This window comes from Pseudophryne corroboree, chromosome 1, assembly GCF_028390025.1.
Source record: "Pseudophryne corroboree isolate aPseCor3 chromosome 1, aPseCor3.hap2, whole genome shotgun sequence".
Classification (NCBI taxonomy): Eukaryota; Metazoa; Chordata; class Amphibia; order Anura; family Myobatrachidae; genus Pseudophryne; species Pseudophryne corroboree.
In genome coordinates this window covers 80,878,121-80,900,822 of record NC_086444.1, presented here as the reverse complement: position 1 = coordinate 80,900,822, position 22,702 = coordinate 80,878,121, and the positions used below count along the sequence as shown (strand labels likewise).

Here is a 22,702-nt window from a genome sequence, read left to right as displayed (position 1 = left end):
TTCTGCTGAAACCCTGTTTCGCCCCCGCCTTAGTGGAATACACAGACACCCGATCTGGTGCTGATGGCCCCCGCTCTAGTATAGGCAGAGCGGATCCAACGCACAATGGTCTGCTCTGTTGCTGGCCAACCGTATTTACGTGCTTCTTAAAGAACAAGCAGAGAATCTGTGCGGCAGACAGAAGTAGACTTATCCAAGTAAATCCACAGAGCTCGGACTATATTTAACACTGCCAGATCATCACGGGAAGTCAATGGAGGATAAAAAAAAAAGAGAAAAACAATTTATTGGTTTAAGTGGAAAAAGGAAAAAAACAACTTTCAGCTTGACTATAGGAACCGCTCTATCGTCATGGACGATGAGAAATGTCAGCTTGCAAGATAAAGCCCCTAGTTCGGAAACAAGCAGAGCTGAGGCAATAGCCATAAGGTAGACTAGTTTCCAAGTAACGAACTGAAGATCCACTGAATGGAAAGGCTCAAATGGAGCCTGCTCAATAGCAGAATATACACCAAACACGGTAAAAAGGTTCGGACTTCGCGAAGAAGGGCCAAACATTGTTGGAAATTGACATGAACAAAATCTGTACTTTCAAAGAGCTTTTAAACCAGCTTCCAAACCCCACTGAAGGAATGCCAAAAACTGAGAGGCAATTCTTGTACGAACCCTTCTCTGTTCACACCACAAAATATAGAGAGTTTCCATATCCTGTGGTAATTTGCGTGACAAAACTGCTTTCTGGTTTTGCTGCATAGTACGGACTACAGAGGGAGAAAATCCTTTAGCTTTCAAATGCTCGGTTTCAAAAACCTTTTGACATTTTGAGAATGTTGTCATACCACGATCTGCGAGACCATTCCAAAGCCATTAGGATTACTGTCACCTGCTGATCCTTGATGTGCTTGAGTAAACGAGGCCACATTAGGGTCGGTGGAAACAGATACGCTAGCTGAAAGTCCCACAGAACAGTCATGGCAAAAGCCAGCGGGTCCCTGCATCTCACACAAGTATTCGGGCAGCCTTGCTCGTTGTGCCTTCTTTATAGTTTACATACACTACCGCCGTGGTGTTGTCCGACTGAATAAGAACTGGTCGGCCAGGACGGACTGAGCTTTCAAAAGAGCCAGAAAGATGGCTCTGACCTCAAGCACACTGATAGGCAGGTGACCAAAGGACCTGGAGTCAAAGATGTAACGTTATGACACCCCATACTAGGAGACTCGCGTCTGTGGTCACAACGACCCCATCCGGAGTGACCAAGGATCGTCCTCGGAGGAGGTGATCTGAAACCAGCGACAAATGGAGAGATTGACGAGTTCAGTCATACAGAACGAGAAACGGAGATGAGAGGGATGCTAAGCATCCCATTCAATTTTGGAGACTCTCCCTCTGGAATTCCCGCGAACGGAATCTGGCTTACTGAATGGTCTAGATAGAAGGTGAGACCATCGGACTCAATAGCTTCATGCACAAGTTTGATGGTTGAGGTACTGACGTGACCAAGTTCTGCAGAACACTTGCTGGAGAGGTGTCAAAGACCACCCCCAGAATCTGAAAGTGCGACAAGGAATTAGGTGTGACTTTTTTCTAAATTCAGTATCCATCTGTGATCCTGAAGCATTTGAACCGGTATCCAGATGTTAGGTCGACAGTAAATAGGTTGTCAACTACTGTATTTGTCGACATGCATAAGGTAGACTTGTTAAAAGGTCAACATGGCAATGGTCGTCACATGAAATGGTCGACATGAGTTTTCAAAAACAAAACAAAACATATTTTCAACTTTTTCATACTTTACCATCCACGTGGACCGTGATTTGGAATAGTAACCTTGAGCGAAGCAAGGGGACACGGCACACCAAAAACATTTTAAAAAGTCATGTCGACCTTTTTACTATGTTGACCTTTTTACTATGTTGACCTTTTCCCCATGTCAACTAATAGTGGTCGACCTATTGAATGTCGATCTTATACAGGTCGACCCACTGATCCTTAACCATTTGAACCTTGCAATGAAGGTGCTGTCGTAACTGCAAAGCTGAATCAGCCTTCACGAGCAGATCGTCCAAATAAGGTATAACCGCGATACCTTCCTTGCACAGTAAGCTCAACATCACTGACATGATCTGAATAAAAATTCGGAGCATTTGCTATTCCGAATCTTAGGGCCTGGAATTGGTAGTGATCGGAACCAAATGCAAACCGGAGGAGAGAATGATGACCTGACCAACTTGGAACGTGAAGATACGAGTCCCTGACTTCCAGTGAGGCCAAATATTCATTTGGCTTCCAAACAAGGAAGAGCCCCCCCCCCCGCACCATTGTTCATCGTTGCCGGCATCGGCAAGTGTGTATGTACTTGCTGATGCCTGCACCCCACCGGGACCCGTCGCTGGCGATACCGCTGGGTGCAGCAGGAATGGCGGTACCAGTTTTTGTTAAAGAGAGGGGAAGACCAGTAGTATTAGGCTCTGCCACCCTCCAATAACCCCCCCCCCCCCCTCCCCCCCTGCAGAGTCTGTGGCTGCACTGCGTGGAAGTGCTACTCCCCTGAGTTGCCAAGTAAAAACCCAGCAAGATGGCAGGCCATCCGTGATAGCATGGCTGCCCACTACCCTCTAAAAGGGCGAGGGCGCACACTGTCCCCGGGTCCAGGTAGTCTGCACAGAGACCGGACTGCTGTGGGTAGTCCCCGCTGGCAGCGCACCCACACTCGGCAAGCTAAGAACAGCTCACTGCACACCCGACAGAGGAGGAAATGTCAACGATCGGAAGCCCAGTATTCCCACTCGGGTAGTGGGTCAATGCCACCACCAGAGTGGGAATATAACCTGTGGTGAGCAGACTCGCTTCCGAGATTCCATCGTCAGTATGGCGACAGCCAGCATCCCGTCTGCCGGTCTTCCCTATGTATTCCAAAGAGAGTCCTCGCAAACGTGCCCTACTCCCAGAAGCACATAAAAGAAACTGGCATGATGGGGCTGGAGTGAGGAGGTGCTAAGAATGAAAGCTACAGCAGTTTAAGAGGGTCATTTACTACGCAGTGATAAGAGTGGAGGAGTGAGCCAGTGGAGAAGTTGCCCATGGCAACCAATCAGCACTGAAGTAATATCTATAATTTGCATACTATAAAATTATACAGAGCTGCTGATTGGTTGATGGAGCAACTTCTCTACTGGCTCACTTCTCCGCTCTTATCACTGCTTAGTAAATGTCCCCCTAAAGGCCCGTACACACTGGTCGATATATCGGCCGTTCTCTTGAACGGCAGATATATCGCGGGAGCGTCGGCCAGTGTGTACGGGCAATACGTCTGTGAACTCCGTCGTTCACAGACGTATCGCGTCGGCTGCGCAGCACAGCCGACGGCCAATATATCTAACGATATATTGGCGCGTCGCTGTGTGTGTACGGGGCGGTCGTCCGACCGCCCGTACACATGCTGCGGCGGCCGGCGATGATCGACAGGTGAACTGGGCGGGCGCCCGCCCGCCCAGTTCATGACGTCAGTCCCCCGACGGATCGGGCAGTGTGTATGCACAGCACACTGCCCGATCCGTACATAAGATATATCTGCAGATCAATTGATCTGCAGATATATCTACTGGTGTGTACCCACCTTAAGTGCCAACCTCCTCCAGCCCCTCCTGATAATCCCATGGCCCAGTGTCCCCCAGCATTGCTGAAAGAGAAAATGTAAGTGGATATATATATATATATATATATATATATATATATATATATATATATATATATATATATATATATATAGTGACACAGCACGATGTGTCCCCAGGCGTGTGGTATAGAAGATAGGGATGGCCATCGACCATCCATGATTCCAAATCATCAATGGTTTTTGACTAGTATTTAATACTTTCGCCATCGATGGCGGATCATCAGATAGTGTTCCGCCATCAATGGTGGGGTGTGGGGCAGATGGCGATGGATTTTTACTGTGCACTGCTCTGTGCCTGGAGTCAGGGGTAGATAGATGCTGCCTTGGCCAGACATACCTCACCTCCTGGCTCCAATCATTACTGTCTAGTGCTGCCGGGATACAGTAACGGAGATGAAGGGAAGAAATAGCGGCTGCCATCAGTCAGCGCGTCATCAGCTCCGCCCCCATCCTGCCTCTCCACGCCCACTGTGTCTATCACTCAGTGGGAGACTGTGCAGCCAGCCACCAGGGGAGCTACGCCACGCATGTGCACAGGTTACTATTGTTCACAGCCGTTCTCCAGCAAAGCCTGTTCTGCGCATGCGTGGCTATTCGATACAAGGAACCATTGATGGTAGGTGATAACATATTTTATAACCATCAATGGTTTCTGATAATTGCTCCATCGATGGCAAGTATTGATGGGGGGGGGATGTACCGATGGCCATCCCGAATAGAAGATCTACAGTAATTCGACATTAGGTTGACATGCATTAGGTCGACAGGGTCAACATGAAAAAGTTAGACGGTAAAGGCTGACCTTTTTTTGGTGTCATTTTGTATGTTTCATCACCTGTGACCACAATCACCACGCTACGGGCAGGGTGCTGCGCTCAGCACAGGTTATTAGCCCCATATGCCATGTAGATGGTAAATCAAGCAACAGCTGACTAAATATGCGACAGCCACGTGCCGGTCATGGTGACCTTAAGCACTGTCTACCTTATACCTGCCGGCCACATGCACTGTGTGACCTCAGCACGTCGCCCGTGTACACCCACCTGCAGCCGGCCTCCTCTCCCCCACACACGGCTGCCGCGCTGCTAACACCAGGCCGGGGCCTGACCGGAGACCCCAGCACACGGCTCTCCGCAGCCCGAACATTCCCAGTCAGTCACCGGCCGCAGGGACTAGGCCTCGCCCCCGGCCCCGCCCAGCGTCTGACGTCGGAAAGGTTTTTCCGGCGTAGGGGCTCTGCTATTGGCTTTCCCCTCGGGTAAGAGAGGACTGTAGCTCCGCCCCCTGTCAGCAAGAAGGTGTGCGCTGACGGGAAGTGTCCTGTGCAGCGGGTGTCCCCGGTGTGTCTCCCCCCTCCTCCTCCTCCCCCGGCCATGAGCTGGTGCCGGGCTCTCCTGTGCGCGCGGTGCCGCTGCCCCGTGCCCTCGCCCGCCGCCACGCGCCTCACTCTCCGGAGACGGGCGTCCACGGGCCCCTCCAAACCCGTAGGGTTCAGGCCGGACAGGGTCGCCGTGGTGACCAAGACAACCCGCTATGAGTTCGAGCAGCAGCGCCACCGTTATGCCGGGATGTCCGAGGAGGAGCTGAAAATGCTGGTGAGTGGGGGTCATCTGAGGGGGGCTCCTGTCTGCAGTCTGGAGGGGTGCACTGGCTCGGAGGGGGCTCCTGCTCGCTGTCTGGGGGGGTCACTGGTTCCCATATGAAGGGGGGCTCCTGTCTGCAGTCTGGGGGCAACTGGCTCTGAGGGGCTTCCTGTCTGGGGGCAACTGGCTCTGAGGGGGCTTCCTGTCTGCAGTCTGTGGGAGACACTGGCTCCCATATGAAGGGGGGTTCCTGTCTGCAGTCTGGGGGCAACTGGCTCTGAGTGGGGTTCTTGTCTGCAGTCTGGGGGGGGGGGGGGGGAGGCACTGCTCTGAGGGGGCTCCTGTCTGGGGGTAACAGGCTCTAAAGGTGGCTCCTGACTGCAGTCTGGGGGTCCCTGCCTGCCACATGAAGTGCAGCTCCTGTCTGTAGTCTGGGGTCCCTGGCTGTCATGATAAGAGCTGCAGTCTACAGATATGAGGGAAATGGGTGGTCTTCAGTATGCCGACTGACGGGATCCCGGCGCACAGTATACCGGCGCTGGAATCCCGTCAGCCGGCATACCGACACTTATTCTCCCACGTGGGGGTCCACGACCCCCCTGGAGGGAGAATAAAATAGCTACGCGCGCCACCGTGCCCGTGGCGAGCGCAGCGAACCCGCAAGGGGCTCATTTGCGCTCACCACACTGTCGGTAAGCCGGCGGTCGGCCTCCCGGCGCCGGTATGCAGGTTGCCGGGAGCCCGACCGCCGGCATACCATACTGAACCCAAGGGTAATGTCCTGTCTGCAGTCGGAGCCGCTGTCTCGCTCACCTGAGGTCTTGTCTGGGGGCCTGCAATAGGTTCTTGTCTGCAGTTTGCAGGCCACTGGCACTAATCTAATGGGGCTTTTGCCTGAGGTCTTGGGTTCTGTGGCTAATCTGAGTGCCCGCCTCCAGTGAGCTATAGTGCCCACTTAAAATAGGTACACACTATACAATTATTTGGCAGATAATCTGCCAGATCTGGCTGGTTGGAATAAAAATCTGGTAATGGATGAGAGCAAATGACAATCTACCATTTGCTCCCAAACACCGGAAAACAAACAAAACCTGTCATTCAGACAAATTGGTTAAACACAAATTTAACTAACTTGGATGAACGACTGTTTTTGTCCATTTTGCAGTTTCTGGGAGCAAATGGTTGATTGTCATTTGCTCTCATCCATTACGAGATTTTATTTATTAATATTTTATTTATTATCAGTTATTTATATAGCGCACACATATTCCGCAGCGTTGTACAGAGAATATTTGCCCATTCAAATCAGTCCCTGCCCCAGTGGAGCTTACAGTCTATATTCCCTATCACATATACATACAGACACATTCACCCTAGGGTTCATTTTTGTTGGGAGCCAATTAACCTACCAGTATATTTTTGGATTGTGGGAGGAAACCGGAGTACCCGGAGGAAACCCACGCAAGTACGGGGAGAATATATAAACGCCACACAGTTATGGCCATGTTGGGAATCGAACCCATGACCTCAGTGCTGTGAGGCAGTAAGGGCTAAAACGCACTACCCGTCCGAGAAAAAGCCGGACGGCTTTTTCCTGTGCCGGCATTGTAGTTAACAGTGTGAGGGCTAGGGTCCCTTCACACTGCACGGCCCCGGCCCGGCTGCCGGGTTGCAGCCGGGTCTCGCCACTGGAAGGTCTGGCTGCCGGGCGGGCGCCGGGCCGTCTTTGCAGCCAGTGAACCGTGTGTGTGAAGGGGAGCTTTCACACGCAACGGTTTTTCTCTGACGTCCTAGTGGATGCTGGGACTCCGTAAGGACCATGGGGAATAGCGGCTCCGCAGGAGACAGGGCACAAAATAAAAGCTTAAGGATCAGGTGGTGTGCACTGGCTCCTCCCCCTATGACCCTCCTCCAAGCCTCAGTTAGATTTTTGTGCCCGGCCGAGAAGGGTGCAATCTAGGTGGCTCTCCTGAGCTGCTTAGAATAAAAGTTTAGTTTAGGTTTTTTTATTTTCAGTGAGTCCTGCGGGCAACAGGCTCACTGCATCGTGGGACTAAGGGGAGAAGAAACGGACTCACCTGAGTGCAGAGTGGATCGGGTTTCTTAGGCTACTGGACATTAGCTCCAGAGGGACGATCACAGGTTCAGCCTGGATGGGTCACCGGAGCCGCGCCGCCGTCCCCCTTACAGAGCCAGAAGAGACGAAGAGGTCCGGTGAAATCGGCGGCAGAAGACATCCTGTCTTCAGACTAAGGTAGCGCACAGCACCGCAGCTGTGCGCCATTGCTCTCAGCACACTTCACACTCCGGTCACTGAGGGTGCAGGGCGCTGGGGGGGAGCGCCCTGAGACGCAATATAACAGTATATACCTTAGGTGGCAAAAAGAATACATCACATATAGCTCCTGGGCTATATGGATGTATTTTAACCCCTGCCATTTTTACACAAAAAAGCGGGAGATAAGGACGTCGTGAAGGGGCGGAGCCTATCTCCTCAGCACACAAGCGCCATTTTCCCTCACAGCTCCGCTGGAAGGACGGCTCCCTGACTCTCCCCTGCAGTCCTGCTTCAGAATCAGGGTAAAAAAGAGAAGGGGGGGCATTTTTGGCAGCAAATAACGATAATAACAGCAGCTATAAGGGAATAACACTTATATAAGGTTATCCCTGTATATATATATAGCGCTGGGTGTGTGCTGGCAGACTCTCCCTCTGTCTCTCCAAAGGGCTAAGTGGGGTCCTGTCCTCTATCAGAGCATTCCCGGTGTGTGTGCTGTGTGTCGGTACGCGTGTGTCGACATGTATGAGGAGGAAAATGATGTGGAGGCGGAGCAGTTGCCTGTGTTGGTGATGTCACCCCCTAGGGAGTCGACACCTGACTGGATGATTGTATTTAAACAATTAAGTGATAATGTCAGCAATTTGCAAAAAACTGTTGACGACATGAGACAGCCGGCAAATCAATTAGTGCCTGTCCAGGCGTCTCAGACACCGTCAGGGGCGCTAAAACGCCCGTTACCTCAGTGGGTTGACACAGACCCTGACACAGATACTGAGTCTAGTGTCGACGGTGACGAGACAAACGTAATGTCCAGTAGGGCCACACGTTACATGATCACGGCAATGAAAGAGGCATTGAACCTTTCTGACACTACAAGTACCACAAAGAAGGGTATTATGTGGGGTGTGAAAAAACTACCAATAGTTTTTCCTGAGTCAGAGGAAATAAATGAGGTGTGTGATAAAGCGTGGGTTTCCCCCGATAAAAAACAGCTAATTTCTAAAAAATTATTAGCATTATATCCCTTCCCGCCAGAGGTTAGGGCGCGTTGGGAAACACCCCCTAGGGTAGATAAGGCGCTCACACGTTTATCTAAACAAGTAGCGTTACCGTCTCCTGATACGGCCACCCTCAAAGAACCAGCTGATAGAAGGCTGGAAAATATCCTAAAAAGTATATACACACATACTGGTGTTATACTGCGACCAGCAATCGCCTCAGCCTGGATGTGCAGTGCTGGAGTCGCATGGTCGGATTCCCTGACTGAGAATATTGATACCCTGGATAGGGACAATATTTTGTTAACTATAGAACATTTAAAGGATGCATTACTATATATGCGTGATGCACAGAGGGATATTTGCACCCTGGCATCAAGAGTAAGTGCTATGTCCATCTCTGCCAGAAGAGCGTTATGGACGCGACAGTGGTCAGGGGATGCGGATTCCAAACGGCACATGGAAGTATTGCCGTATAAAGGGGAGGAGTTATTTGGGGCTGGTCTATCGGACCTGGTGGCCACGGCAACGGCTGGAAAATCCACCTTTTTACCCCAGGTCACTTCACATCAGCAGAAAAAGACACCGTCTTTTCAAACTCAGTCCTTTCGTTCCCATAAGTACAAGCGAGCAAAAGGCCACTCCTTTCTGCCCCGGGGCAGAGGAAGAGGAAAAAGACTGCACCATGCAGCCGCTTCCCAGGAGCAGAAGCCCTCCCCTGCTTCTGCCAAGTCTTCAGCATGACGCTGGGGCTTTACAAGCAGACTCAGATATGGTGGGGGCCCGTCTCAAGAATTTCAACGCGCAGTGGGCTCACTCGCAAGTGGATCCCTGGATTCTACAGGTAGTATCGCAGGGGTACAAACTGGAATTCGAGGCGTTTCCCCCTCGTCGGTTCCTGAAGTCTGCTTTACCAAAGTCTCCCTCCGACAGGGAGGCAGTTTTGGAAGCCATTCACAAGCTGTATTCCCAGCAGGTGATAATCAAGGTACCCCTTCTGCAACAAGGAAAGGGGTATTATTCCACGCTGTTTGTGGTACCGAAGCCGGACGGCTCGGTGAGACCAATTTTAAATCTGAAATCCTTGAACACTTACATAAAAAGGTTCAAATTCAAGATGGAGCCACTCAGAGCAGTGATAGCGAACCTGGAAGAAGGGGACTATATGGTGTCTCTGGACATCAAAGATGCTTATCTCCACGTCCCAATATACCCTTCTCACCAAGGGTACCTCAGGTTTGTAGTACAAAACTGTCATTATCAGTTTCAGACGCTGCCGTTTGGATTGTCCACGGCACCTCGGGTCTTTACCAAGGTAATGGCCGAAATGATGATTCTTCTACGAAGAAAAGGCATTTTAATTATCCCTTACTTGGACGATCTCCTGATAAGGGCAAGATCCAGGGAACAGTTAGAAGTCGGAGTAGCACTATCTCAGGTAGTGTTACGTCAGCACGGGTGGATTCTAAATATTCCAAAATCGCAGCTGATTCCAACGACACGTCTACTGTTCCTAGGAATGATTCTGGACACAGTCCAGAAGAAGGTGTTTCTCCCGGAGGAGAAGGCCAGGGAGTTATCCGAGCTAGTCAGGAACCTCCTAAAACCAGGCCAGGTCTCAGTGCATCAGTGCACGAGGGTCCTGGGAAAAATGGTGGCTTCTTACGAAGCGATTCCATTCGGAAGATTCCATGCAAGAACGTTTCAGTGGGATCTACTGGACAAATGGTCCGGATCGCATCTGCAGATGCATCAGCGGATAACCCTGTCGCCAAGGACAAGGGTGTCTCTCCTGTGGTGGCTGCAGAGTGCTCATCTACTAGAGGGCCGCAGATTTGGCATTCAGGATTGGATCCTGGTAACCACGGATGCCAGCCTGAGAGGCTGGGGAGCAGTCACACAGGGAAGGAATTTCCAGGGCTTGTGGTCAAGCATGGAAACATCTCTTCATATAAACATTCTGGAACTAAGGGCCATTTACAATGCCCTAAGTCAAGCAAAACCTCTGCTTCAGGGTCAGGCGGTGTTGATCCAATCGGACAACATCACGTCAGTCGCCCACGTAAACAGACAGGGCGGCACGAGAAGCAGGAGGGCAATGGCAGAAGCTGCAAGGATTCTTCGCTGGGCGGAAAATCATGTGATAGCACTGTCAGCAGTGTTCATTCCGGGAGTGGACAACTGGGAAGCAGACTTCCTCAGCAGACACGACCTTCACCCGGGAGAGTGGGGACTTCACCCAGAAGTCTTCCACCTGATTGTAAACCGTTGGGAAAAACCAAAGGTGGACATGATGGCGTCACGTCTAAACAAAAAACTGGACAGATATTGCGCCAGGTCAAGGGACCCTCAGGCAATAGCAGTGGACGCTCTGGTAACGCCGTGGGTGTACCAGTCAGTGTATGTGTTCCCTCCTCTGCCTCTCATACCAAAAGTACTGAGAATCATAAGAAGGAGAGGAGTAAGAACTATACTCGTGGTTCCGGATTGGCCAAGAAGGACTTGGTACCCGGAACTTCAAGAGATGCTCACGGACGAACCGTGGCCTCTACCTCTAAGAAAGGACCTGCTACTGCAGGGGCCTTGTCTGTTCCAAGACTTACCGCGGCTGCGTTTGACGGCATGGCGGTTGAACGCCGGATCCTGAGGGAAAAAGGCATTCCAGAAGAAGTCATCCCTACTCTGGTCAAAGCCAGGAAGGACGTAACCGCAAAACATTATCACCGCATTTGGCGTAAATATGTTGCGTGGTGTGAGGCCAAGAAGGCCCCTACAGAGGAATTTCAACTAGGTCGTTTCCTTCATTTCCTGCAAACAGGACTGTCTATGGGCCTAAAATTAGGGTCCATTAAGGTTCAAATTTCGGCCCTGTCGATTTTCTTCCAGAAAGAACTGGCTTCAGTACCTGAAGTTCAGACATTTGTAAAAGGGGTGCTGCACATACAGCCTCCTTTTGTGCCTCCAGTGGCACCTTGGGATCTCAATGTGGTGTTGAGTTTTCTAAAGTCACATTGGTTTGAACCACTTTCCACTGTGGACTTAAAATATCTCACATGGAAGGTGTCGATGCTGTTAGCCTTGGCTTCAGCCAGGCGTGTGTCAGAATTGGCGGCTTTATCATATAAAAGCCCTTACTTAATTTTTCATTCTGACAGGGCGGAATTGAGGACTCGTCCTCAATTTCTACCTAAGGTGGTTTCTGCATTTCACATGAACCAACCTATTGTGGTACCTGCGGCTACCAGGGACTTAGAGGACTCTAAGTTGCTTGACGTCGTCAGGGCCTTGAAAATATATGTTTCCAGGACGGCTGGAGTCAGAAAATCTGACTCGCTGTTTATCCTGTATGCACCCAACAAGCTGGGTGCTCCTGCTTCTAAGCAGACGATTGCTCGTTGGATTTGTAGTACAATTCAGCTTGCACATTCTGTGGCAGGATTGCCACAGCCAAAATCAGTAAAAGCCCATTCCACAAGGAAGGTGGGCTCATCTTGGGCGGCTGCCCGAGGGGTCTCGGCTTTACAACTTTGCCGAGCAGCTACTTGGTCAGGGGCAAACACGTTTGCTAAATTCTACAAATTTAATACCCTGGCTGAGGAGGACCTGGAGTTCTCTCATTCGGTGCTGCAGAGTCATCCGCACTCTCCCGCCCGTTTGGGAGCTTTGGTATAATCCCCATGGTCCTTACGGAGTCCCAGCATCCACTAGGACGTCAGAGAAAATAAGATTTTACTTACCGATAAATCTATTTCTCGTAGTCCGTAGTGGATGCTGGGCGCCCATCCCTAGTGCGGATTGTCTGCAATACTTGTATATAGTTATTGTTACAAAAATTCGGGTTATTATTGTTGTGAGCCATCTTTTCAGAGGCTCCTTTGCGTTTATCATACTGTTAACTGGGTTCAGATCACAAGTTGTACGGTGTGATTGGTGTGGCTGGTATGAGTCTTACCCGGGATTCAATATCCTTCCTTATTATGTACGCTCGTCCGGGCACAGTATCCTAACTGAGGCTTGGAGGAGGGTCATAGGGGGAGGAGCCAGTGCACACCACCTGATCCTTAAGCTTTTATTTTGTGCCCTGTCTCCTGCGGAGCCGCTATTCCCCATGGTCCTTACGGAGTCCCAGCATCCACTACGGACTACGAGAAATAGATTTATCGGTAAGTAAAATCTTATTTTTTCCAAGCCGTGTCTGATGCTGCGCATGCGCACAGCATCACACACGGCTCAAAGCCGTCCTGTGTGACAGACTCTGACGGTTTTTCCCGGATGGCAAAAAGCCAGACAAAGTTTGTCCGGCTTTTTGCCATCCGGGAGAAACCGGCCAGTGTGTTACAGCCCTAATGCTAACCATTACACCGTCCGTACTGCCCAAATTTGCATTCCAACCAGCTAAATCTGGCAGATTATCTGCCAGATAATTGTATAGTGTGCATCTATTTTAACACTCTGGTAGCCTGGGACAAGCTGATGCTTGGCAGTACGTTTCCGCTATATGTTAGCAGTCAGGTATATCTATCCCAGGGCGCAATAGATGCATGGATTAGCAGCTGGGGTACTTTTCTGTTAGTATTGTAGTTGTAATTTGGCTGCAATTTATAATCCAGTCATACATACACAGCATACTGCCGTGCCGTCACACCTATCACTGACCTGGGCATAGATGCCAGAACTGTAGTTATATATTATACTAGTTCTGAGAAATTACCAGTGGTCTCTCCCCTGTTCTCCTGGCACTGGATCAGAGGTGTCGGTGACAGCCCCCTCAGTAGTACAAGGTGCTGGGAAGGCCGTTTGCAGCATCACTGTGGTACATTAATACAGCAAGGGTTGTGCTTTCATGTTTGTCCTGGGGATGTTTGTGTACGGATTGCATCTCTGACTTGGCTGCTGTATAAGCCCGGTAACAGATTCTACAGGGTCATGCACTGTAGAGGGGAGGGGGGCACAGAGCTGAGGGGGTAGGTGTTGTGACCAATCAGCTAATCATTAGAAACGGATAATAAAAGGCTGGACATCTTTACAGACATAATTGATTTCCTAGAATAGTATATAGCTTGGTGGGATTCAAAAACCTAAGACCTCAGTACTTTGAGGCAGCAATGCTACCCACTATGCCAACTTGTGCTGCCCAGCTGCAGTTTAGACATGTTTGTTGTGATTGGTCAGCAGGGTGCGAGTTACTGTTGCAGCGTCGTGTAAATGGAAACTAGTGCACCCAAACTCGCATTCCGTTGGCGGCACTTATTCGCACCCACGAAGACATCACAAGAAATAGACTTTGCTTTGAAATGATTTTTCCATATTTTGGAATATTGGCACACCTTAATGACAGATCCACAGAATGGGACCCAAGTCTAAACACGATATGCATTTGTTTCATATACACACCTCACACATACAGAATGTAGGATACAATATTAGTAACAATGTTGTGCATCAAATAGTTTCTCTACATACATGAAATCATTTACACAGTCTGAAAATAACATGTAATCATTCTGTGCATGAAACAAAGGTGTTACTATCTCAAAAATATGTGGGGGTGGGGGGGGGGTATGGGAGCCACAACCTAATTGCATGTAAAAGCATTTTCTTAGCTGGCATTACCCCCCTCCCCCCAGAGCTCTGGATAACTTGTCCTTGATGGAGTAATCCTCTTATCACGTCATTGGCTGTGAGGGAAATGCAGGGTGTGCTGGGATACTTTCTAGTACACAGGAGCACTGCGTGTTGGCAGATTTCTAGTTTTACAAGTTGTAAGCCCAGGAACGGGGAGTTTTCCCTGTGTGACGGTTTGCAAAGGGAATCTCCCAAATCATTGTCTCTGGTGGAATTGTATTAGTGTCCAGCAAGGCCTCATAGGGGTGTCGTACGGTATGCCGGCGCTCGGGCTCCCGGCGCCGGGAGCCCGACCGCCGGCATACCGACAGCGTGGCGAGCGCAAAGGAGCCCCTATTTTAATAGGAGCCCCTATTTTATTCTCCCTCCAGGGGGGTCGTGGACCCCCACGAGGGAGAATAGTTGTCGGTATGCCGGGTGTCGGGATTCCGGCGCTGGTATACTGTGCGCCGGGATCCCGACATTCGGCATACAGAAGACCACCCCCTCATAGTCCCACTGATCCTGACAGGATAGTTAACCTAGGTTTCTCCTTTTTGTGTTTAATGTCCATAATTAAAGTTAGTCTCCAAGCAATATAAGTTTCCAACGCCATAGAAAGCCTGTCTGTGAAGCTTTAATAAATACCATGGTAAGATGTTGACTCTAAAAGGCCCTACACACTTGGCGATGTTAGCGATTTTATCGCCCAACGATATTATCGATGGTTAATTTTTTATTTTCTCTATCGTCCTAGAGGATGCTGGGACTCTGTAAGGACCATGGGGATAGACTGGCTCCGCAGGAGACATGGGCACTTTAAGAAAGACTTTAGGCTCTGGGTGTGCACTGGTTCCTCCCTCTATGCCCCTCCTCCAGACCTCAGTTTGATACTGTGCCCAGAGGAGATGGGTGCACTTCAGGGAGCTCTCCTGAGTTTCCTGTAAGAAAGTATTTTAGTTAGGTTTCTGTTTCTTAGGCTACTGGACACCATTAGCTCCAGAGGGATTGGTACGCAGGTTTCATCCTCGCCGTCCGTCCCAGAGCCGCGCCGCCGTCCTCCTCGCAGAGCCAGAAGATAGAAGCCGGGTGAGTATGAGAAGAAAGAAGACTTCAGAGGCGGCAGAAGACGTCTGATCTTCATAGAGGTAATGCACAGCGGTGAAGCTGTGCGCCATTGCTCCAGTTCACCTCACACACTCCGGTCACTGTAAGGGTGCAGGGCGCAGGGGGGGCGCCCTGGGCAGCAATATAAACCTCTCCTATGGCAAAAGCATATATATACATGTACAGCTGGGCACTGTACATGTGTATAAAGAGCCCCCGCCATGTTTTGAATGATTTTGAGCGGGACAGAAGCCTGCCACCGAGGGGGCGGTGCTTCTTCCTCAGCACTCACCAGCGCCATTTTCTCCACAGCACAGCGCTGAGAGGAAGCTCCCCGGACTCTCCCCTGCTTACTGATGGTGACCGTGGGTTTTTCAAGAGGGGGGGGGGGGGGAGGGGCACATAATTGGCGTGTTGAAAGTTATAACAGCGCTACTGGGTAAACATTCTGTGTTTTTTCCTGGGTCATATAGCGCTGGGGTGTGTTCTGGCATACTCTCTCTGTCTCTCCAAAGGACCTGGTGGGGAACCTATCTTCAGAAAAGAGCTCCCCTGTGTGTTGGGTGTGTCGGTACGCGTGTGTCGACATGTATGAGGTTGAAGGCTCACCTAAGGAGGAGGGGGAGTGTATGAATGCAAGGTCTCCGTCGGCAACGCCGACACCTGACTGGATGGATATGTGAAATGTCTTAAGTGCCAATGTGAATTTATTGCACAAAAGATTAGACAAAGCTGAGGCTAGGGAACAGTCAGGAAGTCAAACCATGCCTGTCCCAATGTCGCCAAGTCCTTCGGGGTCTCAGAAGCGCACACTATCCCAAATAGTTGACACAGATACCGACACGGATTCAGACTCCAGTGTCGACTACGATGATGCAAAATTACAGCCAAAAGTGGCTTTTGGGTGTTCGATATATGATTATTGCAATAAAAGAGGTTTTGCATATCACTGAGGAACCCCCCTGTCCCTGACACGAGGGTACACATGTATAAAGAGAAAAAGCCTGCGGTCACCTTTCCATCCTCGCATGAGCTGAACGAATTATGCGAAAAGGCTTGGGAAACCCCAGACAAGAGACTGCAGGTTCCCAAAAGGATTCTTATGGCGTATCCTTTCCCGCAAAAGGATAGGATACGATGGGAATCCTCTCCTAAGGTGGACAAGGCATTGACACGCTTATCAAAAAAGATAGCGCTGCCATCCCAAGATTCGGCTACCCTCAAGGATGCTGCTGATCGCAAGCAGGAGGTTACCATGAAGTCCATTTACACACATTCTGGTACAATACTTAGACCGGCAATGGGGTCGGCCTGGGTTTGTAGTGTTGTGGCTGCATGGACTGATTCCTTATCAGCGGAGATTGAGACCCTAGATAAGGATACCATTTTAATGACCCTAGGGCATATAAAAGATGCTGTATTATATATGAGGTATGCTCAAAGAGATGTTTGTTTACTAAGTTCCAGAATAAACGCTATGTCTGTTTCCGCTAGGCGAGTCTTATGGACCCGACAGTGGACGGGTGATGCAGACTCGAAGAGGCATATGGAGTTTTTACCTTACAAAGGTGAGGAGTTATTTGGAGCAGGCCTCTCGGACCTCGTCTCCACAGCTACGACAGGTAAATCGAATTTCTTGCCTTATGTTCCTTCACAGCCTAAGAAAGCGCCTCATTATCAAATGCAGTCCTTTTGTTCGAATAAAAGCACGTGGATCGTCCTTTCTTGCCAGAGGTAAGGGCAGAGGGAAAAAGCTGCACACAGCTAGTTCCCGGGAACAGAAGTCCTCCCCGGCCTCTGCAAAATCCACCGCATGACGCTGGGGCTCCCCTGGGAGAGTCCGCTCCAGTGGGGGCACGTCTTCGACTTTTCAGCCACATCTGGGTTCTCTCACAGGTGGATCCCTGGGTAATAGAAATTGTTGCTCAGGGATACAAGCTGGAATTCGAAGAGGTCCCCCCTCGCCGGTTTTTCAAATCGGCTCTGCCAGCTTCTCCCTCAGAGAGGGAGTAAGTGTTAAATGCAATTCAAAAATTGTATCTTCAACAGGTGGTGGACAAGGTTCCCCTACTGCAACAAGGGAGGGGATATTACTCAACTCTGTTTGTGGTCCCGAAACCGGACGGTTCGGTCAGACCCATTTTGAATTTAAAATCCCTGAACCTATACTTGAAAAAGTTCAAGTTCAAGATGGAATCGCTCAGAGCGGTCATCGCCAGCCTGGAAGGGGGGGATTTTATGGTTTCCCTAGACATAAAGGATGCGTACCTTCATGTTCCAATATTTCCACCTCATCAGGGCGTTCCTGAGATTTGCTGTACAGGATTGTCATTACCAATCTCAGACGTTGCCGTTTGGGCTTTCCACGGCCCCTAGGATTTTCACCAAGGTAATGGCGGAAATGATGATGCTCCTGCGCAAGCGAGGTGTCACAATTATCCCATACTTGGACGATCTCCTCATAAAAGCGAGATCTCGGGAGAAGTTACTGGACAGCGTGTCACTTTCATTGAAGGTGTTACAGCAACACGGCTGGATTCTCAATATCCCGAAGTCGCAGCTGGTTCCTACGACGCGTCTGACCTTCTTGGGCTTGATTCTGGACACAGACCAGAAAAGGGTTTTTATTCCGACGGAAAAAGCTCAGGAGCTTATGACTCTAGTCAGGAACCTATTGAAGCCAAAACAGGTGTCAGTGCATCATTGCACTCGAGTCCTGGGGAAAATGGTGGCATCATACGAAGCCATTCCCTTCGGCAGGTTCCATGCGAGAACCTTCCAATGGGACCTGCTGGACAAGTGGTCCGGGTCACATCTACATATGCATCGGCGGATCACCCTGTGCCCCAGAGCCAGGGTGTCTCTCCTGTGGTGGCTGCAGAGTGCTCACCTCCTAGAGGGCCACAGGTTCGGCATTCAGGACTGGATCCCGGTGACCACGGACGCAAGCCTCCGAGGGTGGGGGGCAGTCACACAGGGAAGAAATTTCCAAGGGCTGTGGTCAAGTCAGGAGACTTGCCTTCACATCAACATCCTGGAGTTGAGGGCCATATACAACGCCCTACGTCAAGCGGAGGCATTACTTCGCGACAAACCAGTTCTGATTCAGTCAGACAATGTCACCGCAGTGGCTCATGTAAACCGCCAAAGCGGCACAAGGAGCAGGGTGGCAATGGCGGAAGCCACCAGGATTCTTCGCTGGGTTGAGAATCATGTCAGCGCACTGTCAGCAGTGTTCATTCCGGGAGTGGACAATTGGGAAGCAGACTTCATCAGCAGACACGATCTGCATCCGGGAGAGTGGGGGCTTCATCAGGAAGTCTTCGAGCAGATCGCAAGTCAGTGGGGACTGCCCCAAATAGACATGATGGCGTCCCGTCTCAACAAAAAGCTAAAAAGGTATTGCGCCAGGTCAAGAGATCCTCAGGTGGTAGCTGTGGACGCCCTGGTGACACCGTGGGTGTACCGGTCGGTCTATGTATTTCCTCCTCTTCCTCTCATACACAAGGTGTTGAGAATAATAAGACAAAGAGGAGTGAGAACAATCCTCATTGTTCCAGATTGGCCACGAAGGACCTGGTATCCGGAGCTGCAGGAGTTGCTCACAGAAGATCCGTGGCCTCTTCCTCTAAGACGGGACCTGCTGCAACAAGGGCCCTATCTGTTCCAGGACTTACCGCGGCTGCGTTTGACGGCATGGTGGTTGAGCGTCGGATCCTAGCGAAAAAAGGTATTCTGGATGAGGTCATTCCTACACTAATAAAGGCTAGGAAGGACGGGACATCAAAACATTATCACCGAATATGGCGAAAATATGTTTCTTGGTGTGAGGCCAGGAATGCTCCTACGGAAGAATTCCAGCTGGGCCGTCTCCTTCACTTCCTACAAACTGGAGTGAATTTGGGCCTAAAATTAGGCTCCATTAAGGTTCAGATTTCGGCCCTATCCATTTTCTTTCAGAAGGAATTGGCCTCTCTTCCTGAAGTACAGACGTTTGTGAAGGGAGTACTGCATATTCAGCCTCCTTTTGTACCTCCGGTGGAGCCTTGGGACCTTAACGTGGTGTTAAGTTTCCTTAAGTCACATTGGTTTGAACCACTCAAAACGGTGGAGTTTAAATATCTCACTTGGAAGGTGGTCATGTTGTTAGCCTTAGCTTCGGCTAGGCGAGTTTCGGAATTAGCGGCATTATCACATAAAAGCCCCTATCTGGTTTTTCATATGGATAGGGCGGAATTGCGGACTCGTCCTCAATTCCTACCTAAAGTGGTTTCATCCTTTCATATGAACCAGACTATTGCTTGCTGGATCTGTAAAACGATTCAGCAGGCGCATTCTACGGCAGGATTGCCGTTACCAAAATCGGTTAAGGCCCATTCCACTAGGAAGGTGGGCTCTTCTTGGGCGGCTGCCCGAGGGGTCTCGGCACTACAGCTGTGCCGAGCTGCTACTTGGTCGGGGTCAAACACCTTTGCAAAGTTCTATAAGTTTGATACCCTGGCTGAGGAGGACCTCCTGTTTGCTCAATCGGTGCTGCAGAGTCATCCGCACTCTCCCGCCCGTTTGGGAGCTTTGGTATAATCCCTATGGTCCTTACGGAGTCCCAGCATCCTCTAGGACGTTAGAGAAAATAAGATTTTAAACCTACCGGTAAATCTTTTTCTCGTAGTCCGTAGAGGATGCTGGGCGCCCGTCCCAAGTGCGGACTACTTCTGCAAGACTTGTATATAGTTATTGCGTACATAAGGGTTATGTTATAGTTTCATCGGTGGTGGACCGAGGCTATGTTGGTTTTTCATACTGTTATCTAGATAGTATCTCACAAGTTATACGGTGTGATTGGTGTGGCTGGTATGAATCTTGCCCTTGGATTACCTAAAATCCTTTCCTTGTACTGTCCGTCTCCTCTGGGCACAGTTTCTCTAACTGAGGTCTGGAGGAAAGGCATAGAGGGAGGAGCCAGTGCACACCCAGAGCCTAAAGTCTTTCTTAAATTGCCCATGTCTCCTGCGGAGCCCGTCTATCCCCATGGTCCTTACGGAGTCCCAGCATCCTCTACGGACTACGAGAAAAAGATTTACCGGTAGGTTTAAAATCTTTTTTCTTTTTTTTTTTCCCCCGCTAGCGATTTTTACCTACACACTGGACAATATCGATGGGCAATTTGCACGATAGGAGAGTACATACATCTATACTAGGTGATTCGGCGCGCCCCTACGGGCACTCTTCACGCCATCGTAAGGGGCTACGACCCCTTAACCCCTGCACGCCCTTGTGGCGTGCAATATTTGTATTATATAGAGTATTACCTCCAATCATAATTGTGAGAGTGGTTAAATATTGCACGGACAAAGGGCGTGCGATGGTTAAGGGATCGTAGCCCCTTGCAACGGCGTTAACAGTGCACGCAGGGCCTGATGAATCACCTAGTAGGTGCTGTTGGTGGGGAAGTGGAGAGGGGCTGGGGAGGGGCGGTTGCGGGGGGGGTGGGGGGGGCGCAGGTGGGGGACAAGAGCCAGAGCCACCACGGGTGGGGGAGGAGCGGTTGCGAGGGTGCTGCGGGTGGGGGAGGGGCAGGTGCGGTGGTGGTGGGGGTCCAAAACCACTGTGGGTGGTGGGTGTGCCGCGGATGGGGCCCGGAGGTACTGCGAGTGGAGGAGGGGCAGGTAATGCTTCTCCTGCTTCTCCTGGAAGCAGCTAAGCTGCAGTCCTCCCTTTGGCAGTGGCTCTCCCGGAGACTCGCACAGCAGCCAAGCGGAATGCTTCGGCACTTGTGGCTGCTGGGAGCTGTAGTTTATTTAGTGCGTCTACTTCCCTGTAATGCGGCGCGTTGGGACACCGGCGCTAACAATAGTGACTGGCTGGCAGAACTGGCTGAATCAATGTAAAAGGTGAGAGTGCTGTGCAGTGTCGGTGACACTGCACACCCACTGCACTGCACAGCACTGTCACCTTTTACATTGATTCAGTGTCCAGACATTACCCTCCGCGATATCACCCACTCTATCCGTTACATTCGCCATCTCGGGGCTCTGAGGCCGGCAGGCCAAGTGCTGTGTTGCGGAGTCAGGACCTCTGGGGATCTGGGTGCGGCTGTGGTGGGGAGGCACTTCTGTGACATCACTCGCAGAGGAAGCTTCGGAGCTCAGAGAGTATGCGGCGCAGGGAGGGCTATGAAAGTCTTCTGCTGCACCGCTTTCATACACATCTATGCTGGTTGTCGGAGCAGCTTTTGTTCCACCTGCACCGCGGCTGGGGAGTGGGGATTGTTGATGCCGGAGGGGGCGGGCGGACTGGCAGCCGGACACAGGATGCTGCAGTAAAAGGATTTTTCTATTACGTCCTAGAGGATGCTGGGGACTCCGTAAGGACCATGGGGATAGACGGGCTCCGCAGGAGACGTGCACTAAAAAGAACTTTAGATATGGGTGTGCACTGGCTCCTCCCTCTATGCCCCTCCTCCAGACCTCCGTTTGATACTATGCCCAGAGGAGACTGGGTGCATTACAGGGAGCTCTCCTGAGTTTCCCTGAAAGAAAGAATTTTGTTAGGTTTTTTTATTTTCAGGGAGCGCTGCTGGCAACAGGCTCCCTGCATCGTGGGATTGAGGAGAGAGAAGCAGTCCTACTTAAATGCTAGGCTCTGCTTCTTAGGCTACTGGACACTATTAGCTCCAGAGGGAGTCGGAACGCAGGTCTCCCCTCGCAGTTCTTCCCGGAGCCGCGCCGCCGACCTCCTCACAGAGCCGGAAGATAGAAGCCGGGCGAGTATGAGAAGATAGAAAACTTCAGGTCTTCCCTGAGGTAACGTGCAGCGGTAATGCTGCGCGCCATTGCTCCCACACACAACACACATGGCAGGCACTGATGGGTGCAGGGCGCAGGGGGGGCGCCCTGGGCAGCAATTTTAAACCTCTAGGACTGGCACAAATATATATATATATATATACTCTGCGGGCTGTATATAGGAAACCCCCGCCAGTTTTTAAAGAAATCGAGCGGGACCGAAGCCCGCCACTGAGGGGGCGGAGCTTGATCCCTCAGCACTCACCAGCGCCATTTTCTCCACAGCACACCGCTGAGAAGCTGGCTCCCCGGACTCTCCCCTGCTGAACACGGTGACAGAGGGTTTTAAAGGGGGGCACATCATTTGGCGCAGTGAATATATATATATATATATATATATATATATATATATATATATATATATATATATATATATATATATATATATATATATTATATATATATATATATATATAACCTTCCACAATGACCCGGCACTCCTGCGGTCCCCTCCGCAATAGCAAATCTGCTCCTGGTGCCCTCCTCCTAGAGGCAATCCTCTGAAGTATATGGCATGCAATGAGGCGGCACTCCGGAGACTTTAAAGTGAATTTATTGCAGTGTCTACGTTTCGGGGACACAGCCCCTTCGTCAGGATACATGTG

The 22,702-nt window shown here is 50.5% G+C and overlaps 2 protein-coding genes across 6 annotated transcripts in view; one reads left to right on the top strand and one right to left on the bottom strand.

Annotated features, from left to right (window-relative positions):
• MRPS15 (mitochondrial ribosomal protein S15) overlaps positions 1-4,914 on the bottom strand; it is a 111,747-nt gene extending 106,833 nt beyond the window's left edge. The window contains exon 1 of one of the 2 annotated variants that reach the window (XM_063961025.1): positions 4,723-4,914. In XM_063961025.1, the coding sequence (XP_063817095.1) occupies positions 4,723-4,825 (103 nt within the window). In that variant the 5' untranslated portion in view covers positions 4,826-4,914. Of the gene's footprint in view, positions 1-4,481; positions 4,598-4,722 lie in introns of those variants that run through there. The other variant, XM_063961029.1, reaches the window with a different exon arrangement.
• Positions 1-22,702, top strand: part of NADK2 (NAD kinase 2, mitochondrial) — a 298,406-nt gene that overhangs the window by 214,065 nt on the left and 61,639 nt on the right. For 3 of the 4 annotated variants that reach the window (XM_063961005.1, XM_063961000.1, XM_063960992.1), the window contains exon 1: positions 4,920-5,274. The exons of the other annotated variant lie outside the window; for it this stretch is intronic. In XM_063961005.1, the coding sequence (XP_063817075.1) occupies positions 5,053-5,274 (222 nt within the window). In that variant the 5' untranslated portion in view covers positions 4,920-5,052. Of the gene's footprint in view, positions 1-4,919; positions 5,275-22,702 lie in introns of those variants that run through there. 4 annotated transcript variants of the gene reach the window in all.